The sequence below is a fragment of the Elaeis guineensis genome, chromosome 12 (assembly GCF_000442705.2).
Source record: "Elaeis guineensis isolate ETL-2024a chromosome 12, EG11, whole genome shotgun sequence".
Lineage (NCBI taxonomy): Eukaryota > Viridiplantae > Streptophyta > Magnoliopsida > Arecales > Arecaceae > Elaeis > Elaeis guineensis.
The window spans coordinates 1,360,416-1,368,906 of NC_026004.2; the positions used below are offsets into that span (position 1 = coordinate 1,360,416).

An 8,491-nucleotide genomic window follows, 5' to 3' on the forward strand; every position below is an offset into this window, starting at 1 on the left:
GATCAACAATTAAGTATATTTTTTGTAGAAAATTCACTTAATTAAAACCAGAGTTATTTCATAGGAGACGAAATAACTAAAATTATTTTGATTTTTACAGAGCTATTGGCAAATATTACGTTTTGTATATTTGCTCTTACAAAATCACCGTACATACACGCACCCTTAAATCATCTTGTTTTTGTGACAATGCTCCTTCTGATTTATATTTTTGGATGAAAACATTAATAAATAACTATTTTCATTTAATTAATGCTGTCAGTTAAAAAAATTTAATAATGATTTGAGTAGTAAATATAGGATGAGATGAGAGGAAAAAAAATATTTTTAGAAAGTACATATGTAATAAAAACATATTTGTAGGATATATGCGCGAAAATTTTAATTTTTTTATATCACACACACACACACACATACATAATCATGTTTTTTTCCCCCTTTTTTGTTGGTTGTTTGGGGGCAAGAGCCCATTTTACAAGTATACTGCATTCCCCTGGCACCAGCATTTACAAAAGAAAGCAAGCCGTCCAAACATTTGGCAGGCTGAAGAGTTGGCAATCGAGTTGACGAGATTGTCGGCGGCTTGGTTCGTCTTGTGGAGATCTTGGATTAGCTGTGTGTGATATGAGCATTTTAATTTCTCTGAGACAACGGCGAGGCAGAGTCACCTTCAGTTGAAATTGCTGTGGCTGGTAAGATGAAAATGGCTTTCCTTAGCCGCTCAGCAGCATGGAGCTATGCTACTGGAATAGAGCTTGCGTGGATCAGCAGTGACACTGCAACAAGCATCCGGTCCCTACAACCTAAAACAATATCAAAATTAAATCGTGGGAGATGGTGGTAGAGAGACGGTGTGCTAGCTGCTGCGAAGAAAGTTGAGGTACTTTTGGTTCGTAATTAGAATTAGAATTAAAATTAAGATCGTAATGGATTAGAATAAAAATTAGAATTGTGAATGAGATGGGAATATTAAAGAAGGGTATGTATTAAATTTTTAGAAGTTAGTAGAATTTTTATTCCTTCTAAAATCGAAATGAAAATGAAATTTTTTCCAACCAAAAATGGGATACGAGTACCTATTTTCGTTCCGATTCTAAAATCCATCTCTTTTTGACCAAATATGTCCTTATTCTATAGGTTTTGAGCAGAGTCACTTGGATGGAGGAAGTAGAGTTCCATGCCGTGTACCATGATGGCTAATGCTCTTTGAATCTATCCAAAGAATAGTATTCCATTAAAATCATCCCTGTTAAGATAATTGAACAGGCATCATGATAAATGGTCCGCAAGATTGCTAATAGCTGTTGCTGATGTAGTGTGAAACAAGGCATTTTTTTCCTTGTGCTGCAGCATCACATATCGTGCCATAGACCGGGAGGTCCGCCAAGCGCAATAAAACCCCATAAGCCGACGCCGGGCCAAAGCTTTATCACGAGAAATACCCTAACCCAAGCCCAGCTCTTCTCTCTGTCGCCCTCTCGCCGCCGATCTTGGACAATGGTGAGAGAATCTATCTCTCTCCCTCTTCGATTCATTGATTCCTTCGTCTAGTTGTTGATTTCATTTCTCGTTGTTCCTCTCCTTGGTTAAAGCTTTTATTTGATTCGTTTCTCTTGTGTTTCTTTGGGATCTGATAGCCGTTCAAGCGATACGTGGAGATCGGGAGGGTCGCCCTCGTGAACTATGGGAAGGATTACGGGACGCTCGTCGTCATCGTCGACGTTGTCGACCAGAACCGAGTATGTGTTTGATCTGTTTGTTGATCCATTTTCTTTGAAGAGAAGTTTCTGTTTCTATGAAGATGAGAAAGGGTTCTATTTTGTATTTTCTATGTGTATATTCTAGCGTTTGAGAAGTAAAAGCCTGAAGATTTGAGACTTTTCTCCTCTTTCCGGATCACTCTTTGTTTATCTGTAGTTTCTTAGCACTCCGGCGTTGCATGGTGTGTTTATTTCTGTGGGCGTGGACGAAAACTAGGGCTCATTAGCTCAATAGGAGGATCTATTGACTATTCTTTATCATTTTTGAGTGGATACCGACTTGCTGTATCTATTCACGAATCATTTTGTGACAGTTGTTATTCTTGTTTAGAAGTAAACTCCTATCTCTTGCAGAAGAAATGCTTCTTCAATCTGCTATATTGACTTGTTTCATTTCCATTTTTCTGTTCCTGTATCCATAGAAACTGGTTAAATGTTCTCACTGTCTATTGGCAATGGAAAATCCTTTTTGGACAAGACTTCATTCAGTGGGTTGGATCATGATTTTCGTCATTTTTTGGCACCTTGTTTGCATCTAGTCTGAGTATTGATAATAAACGTTGGTAAATACTTGACAAGCGAATTGGAAATCTGGATATGCATAGGTCAGGATATGGAGTTGACTCACTATCTTGAAATTTAGTGTCTGTTTCTTTTATTCGTTGTCTTCTGTTTTCCAAAACAAAATTATAGAAACTGATATGAAAACCATGTTTGGTACCATTATTTTTATTTCGTATTTTAAAAAAGTCTAGTAAGAGATCTTTACTTTTAATATTTTTAAAAATAGGAAACTCGTATCTTTTACCACCCCCACCCCCACCAACATCATCATTGCCTCTGCTACCACTATGGCTGCCACCATCATTGTTGCTGTTGTTGTCATTGTTGTTACCTTCGCTATATTGCTGGTGCTTTCACCACAACCATTATTACTGCCAATTATAGCTGCTGCCGTCTCTACCACACCGCCACCCCTATTGTTGCTCCAGTTCATTGTTGGTGGCCTCACCACCACCACTATCGTTGCCAACACCACAACCATTGTTGCCACCATCATATCATATCACCTTTGCTATTGTCGCCACATTTTCTGTGCCACCACCAGATTTGCCACCAACATAACAACCACCTTCCCCACCTTCATAGCAACTGCCACCATCTCCATATTGATTTTTTAAAAATAATTCACCATACCAAACATGTTTAAATTTTTAAAAATAGGGAAAACAGAAATAGAGCGTACTTTTTCTGTTTTTGAAAATAAAAAAATAAAAGTGATGCCAATTGACATCTTAACAGTTTGTTTTCTTCTTCTTCTTTTTTCTGTCCCCTTTAGGGTTTTTCAGTGCATTCTGGATAAACAGACATGACATAACTTTTAGGTTGAGATACTTTGTAGTGTTTGTAAGCTATACCAACCCAATGTATCATGTTTACTTTGATGTGAAGAATTGCAGGAAAATATTTCTCAGTAATAGAACTTATTAATAATAATGTGGGTTGGATTATTAAACATAACCATTTTTGACCATTTTTTCTTGTTACAAGGGTTAAAGATGAAATATTGGCTAATTTATTTTTTAATATTATAAATTGCAAGTTCTTACCTCCCTTTACATTACTTATTTTTGGCTTTGTCAACAACTAATTGAAGCATGAGTATTCTTCTTCAGAAAACTAAAAGAAAATATATTTTTTCTGGACTGGAAATTTTATATCATCTGATGCAATTGGAAACTATTGCATAATCGGTTGCACACTTTGTATGCAGATGATCTTTCTTGTCTACTTTGTTTGCAATGGCCAACTTTGTGCATCTTCATGACTTTTGAATTCTGATCCTGATGCTTTTTAACTTTTGTAAAATGGATTGATATTGCTATGATATAATCAGCTTCTATGTTAATGTTTTTCCCTGAAGTAGATAAATAGAGACAAATTTGATGTCACACCTTTATTCTACCTATGTTTGAACCAGCTGCTTGCGATTTGAGTTACATTTTTAGTCTGCCTGTGCTTTACTCTTGAATTTGCTCTGCTGCATTCAAGATTTACTTTGAAAAGCATGGAGCAGACACCAAATTGGATATTATCTTTCTTTTCTTTTCTCATTTTAAGCAAGACAAATAGAACTTATCAGGAAGACCATAGAAGAACAGTGTTCGGAAATTGATTATGTTATAGGAAGTTTGAATTCACAGCAAATATTGGTGGTTTTTTTTTTCCTTGGGAACAGAACTTTCGTAACTATTGATGATGCATTGTGAAAGGAATGAACTAGTTATAACTACATGAAGTTTAGACTATGTGCCTTCTATACAAAATGTATATGCCAATTCTGGAGTTGGTATGAGTCATTTTAAGTTTTACTGTATCTTCAGTTGACAAATTTAAGTCTTTTTTTAGTTGTAATTTGAAAACAGTATATCTCAGAATTGTGGATAATGTGAAGTATAACGTGTACTTCAGGGGTCGAACTTCCTTGAATGTCTTCTTTGGTATCCCACTGCTGTATGGCAACATAATTATGATTTTGATGTTTTATTTCCATTTTAATTTCTATTGACTGCCTTTTCCTATGTACTGTTAGAAATTATGTAAGTTTAGTATTTATATATTCTCTGACTTTAGATATCTTGTTGCTGAGCTCGGTGGTGTGGGCTTATAACCCAAGCAGGGCACAAGGTGATGGGAGCTGTGCCGGGCTAATATTTTGGATCTCGAAACACACTGAGTGCATGTGATGTGTGAATTGTACATTCACAGTCAAACTGCATATGAATGGCTTTTGAGAGCACTGTGTCAGGACTGCTCATACTACCCAGCATGGCAACCATCTCTCTCTCTCCTTTTTTTTTTTTTTTTAAAGGCTTTAGATATCTTGTCTAGTCTGAAATGTAGATAACTAGAGAACTTCTTGTCTTGTTTGGAAATAATGGATTGGTGGTTGGGGAATAAATCTTTCATTTGTTTTACGTACTTGAGGTAAAATATCATTTTTAGTAAATAGCAGAAGGATGTCTACTGGGACTTGAACAATTCTTCCGCAATATCTGATGACCTTCTTTCAGAGTTGTAGACAAGAGATCATAATTTTTGGATGGGTGTTGTTTGTTGTTGTAATTTGAAAACTTTTATCAGGCTCTGGTCGATGCCCCTGACATGGTGCGAGGACAAATGAATTTTAAGAGGCTTTCCTTGACTGATATTAAGATTGACATTCCGAGACTTCCTAAGAAGAAGTCTCTAATTGCAGCCATGGAAGCTGCGGGTATGATTCTATCTCTTTCTGTAACTGCCAAAAGAGACAAATCCTCTTTCTTTGGTTTATCTAATCGATAATTTAATGGCAGATGTGAAGAACAAATGGGAGAATAGTTCATGGGGAAGGAAATTGATCGTTCAGAAGAGAAGAGCTGCCTTGAATGATTTTGACAGGTTCAAGGTCATGTTGGCAAGGATCAAGGTTGGATATTCTTTTGTTTTATCCTTGTTTGGTTTGATGCCTCCTTTCTCCTAAATTATTTTATGCCTTTTTCCTAATGCTCCAATCTTCACTTGCTCAGAGAGGTGGTGCTATCCAGCAGGAGCTCGCAAAACTGAAGAAGCAGGATGCATCCCGAGGTCTGATGTCATAGTTTGCTGATTTTTCCACATGTAGCTTGTGATGCTTCACTATTCGATCTTACTTTTAGTTATTGTTCAAAAGCCAGTACTTGGGGGATCTTTTAAAAGAGTTCCTATCGGAGATTTTGTCTAGATATTTTCATTTCTAAGGATTTTTTTTTTTTTTTTTTGTGTACCAACTTTGTTCTTTCATCACGGATTGTCACAGGCAGCTAATTATTTTGGTTCCAAGTTTTAATGAATTTGCCAGTTTTTGGCCTGATGAATCTGCTTCGACTGCTGGGTCACTCTGTTGCTTAGTTTGCCCCGTTAAGCTAATGAGAATTGTTCATAGGAGGGATTCAGAGGTCTGGAGTTTTGCTTAAAATGGCTTCTGGCCACGGTGCAAAATACAGTCCAAACTTTATGTAGGGCCTGTTTGGTCGGATATAACTCTCACTGGCAATTCTGATGGCTTCTATGTGAATCGGACTAGCAATGCAGATGGGATTACATGTGAGTGGGTGTTTACACAATTTTTATTGTATGATTAGCTTGTTTTTAGTGATTGCAGCAGCGAGCATGAGTTCAAAAATTCGCATCAGACACAATTAAATCTGCACTCGAAGGGTATTGCTGTCGGTGGGGATCTCACATCAGCGCCAAACACGGTGGATCTCTGGTTTTTAAACCAACAATCTACCCAGGACACATGGTAGTGGGTTTGGGCCAAAAGCGTTTGTCGCACCCAAGTTACTCGGTCCAATTACGTCAACCATGGCGTTTGCCCTTTGGCGAAGGCACGATTACCCGAGTTTTAGAAATTTTGTACGTGCAGCCGATTTGGCCGATGGTAGAACCGAGTACAGGGAAACGGAGAGGCGGTTGGTTTGGTTTATCTAGTCAGGGTGTTTCAATAAATCTCTGCATGCTTCCTGCAATTTGCTTTTTGTTGCATGTGTTAGTTTCCATTTGTCCCACCGCTACACCTATCAGCGAGGGGCTGAATCTTTGCTTGGAGAGAATCCTCTAGTTTTCTACCTGGGTGCTCTCAAGCATGAGAACCTAGCCTGCCTGCATTGTCTTCTTATTGTCATAATTTTCTTTCCGTAGATCTGGCCGCTTTTACATGGAATATGCTATACTATATCTACAAAACTACCGCGGTCGGTGGGGAATGGAATGGGTTGGTATCCGACATCACGGAGTGCACTCCAGAGTTGTTTGGTGCCTACAACAGTGCATGTGCATTAGAACTTTGCCGCCTACCGTCGGCCCAACCACAATTGGTATAGCCGGATGGCCTCTTTACATATTATCCGAAACCATGCCGAATAAAGTAATTTTCATTACGTAAAGATGTGTCACAAGCTGATATGCCAGATACGACCCCAACCAGATGAGTGCTTTACCTAATTAATTTAAAAAAATAAAAATTATTTATAAAAATAATTTAATTTTTAACTTATTTATCAAATTGATGCAAACAGGATAAAACGTTATTTAAAATGACGTTTTATAACGGTCACGTCACCCATCTTTTTTTTCCATTTTTCATATAGACGATGAAAAAAAAAAATCGCCAAATCAAATGGCGTTTTTTAAAACGCCATTTGAAATGGCAAAAAACGTCATTTTATTTGATGATTTTAATTTTTTCTCTAAAAAAAATAAAAAATATAATTTTAAATTTATAAAAAAATAAAAATTATAATTTTGATTAAAATAAAAATCATCATTTCAAATTAGTATCCTCATTTCAAATTATCTTTTTAAAAAAATAATGTGAAAAAAATTGATGTAAAAAAAATAAAAAATACCATAAAAAATTTAAAAAAATAGAAATTATAATTCTAAATTTAAAAAAAATAAAAATTTTAATTTTAATTCAAATAAAAATCATCATTTCAAATTACAATCTCCTTTTCAAATTAATTTTTTTAAAAAAATATCATAAAAGAAGAAAAAATGAGAAAAAAAATAAAAATTATAATTTTGAATGAATTTTAAAAAATAAAAAATTTTAATTTTAATTCAAATAAAAAATATTATTTTAAATTATTTTTTTCATTTAAAATTAATTTTTTAAAAAAAATATCTCAAAAAAATCTTAAAAAATTAAAAAAATAAAAAATACCATAAAAAAGAAAAATGAGAAAGAAATGAGAAAAAAATAAAAATTATAATTTTGAATGAATTTTAAAAAATAAAAATAAAAATTTTAATTTAAATAAAAAAATCATTTCAAATTATTTTTTCCATTTAAAAATTATTTTTTAAAAAAATATCCCAAAAAAATCTTAAAAAATTAAAAAAAAGTACCATAAAAAGGAAAAAATAAAATAAATGAAAAAAATAAAAATTATAATTTTGAATAAATTTTAAAAAATAAAAATTTTAATTTTAATTCTAATAGAAAACATCATTTTAAATTATTTTCTCCATTTAAAATTAATTTTTTTAAAAAAATATCTCAAAAAAATCTTAAAAACTTAAAAAAATAAAAAATACCATAAAAAAGAAAAAATGAGAGAGAAATGAGAAAAAAAAATAAAAATTATAATTTTAAATTTAAAAAAATAAAAATTCTAATTTTAATTAAAATAAAAAACATCATTTCAAATTACTTTCCCCATTTCAAATTAATTCTTTTAAAAAAATATGTCAAAAAAATAAAAAGTGCCATAAAAAAGTAAAAAATTTAAAAAATAGAAAAAAAAATAAAATTATAATTTTAAATTAAAAAAATAAAAATTTTAATTTTAATTAAAATAAAAAATATCATTTCAAATTACTTTCTCCATTTCAAATTAATTTTTTAAAAAAATATTCCAAACAAAGAAGAAAAAATAAAAAAAATAAAAATTATAATTTTAAATTTTGAAAAATAAAAATAAAAATAAAAATAAAAATTTTAATTCAAATAAAAAAATATAATTTCAAATTATTTTCCCTATTTAAAATTAATTTTTTTAAAAAATATCCCAAAAAAATCTTAAAAAATTAAAAAAATAAAAAATACCATAAAAAAGGAAAAATGAGAAAGAAATGAAAAAAATAAAAATTATAATTTTAAATTTAAAAAATAAAAAAATTTATTTTAATTTAAATAAAAAATATTA

The 8,491-nt window shown here is 32.5% G+C and overlaps 1 protein-coding gene across 1 annotated transcript; it reads left to right on the plus strand.

The window, feature by feature from the left end:
• Positions 1 to 1,342: 1,342 nt before the first annotated feature.
• On the plus strand, positions 1,343 to 5,652 carry LOC105055707 (large ribosomal subunit protein eL14z). Its single transcript, XM_010937643.4, has 5 exons — positions 1,343 to 1,500; positions 1,638 to 1,739; positions 4,905 to 5,034; positions 5,117 to 5,229; positions 5,330 to 5,652. Exons 1-5 carry the CDS (start codon positions 1,498 to 1,500, stop codon positions 5,399 to 5,401), a joined length of 420 nt encoding a protein of 139 aa, XP_010935945.1. The 5' UTR covers positions 1,343 to 1,497; the 3' UTR covers positions 5,402 to 5,652.
• Positions 5,653 to 8,491: the final 2,839 nt, after the last annotated feature.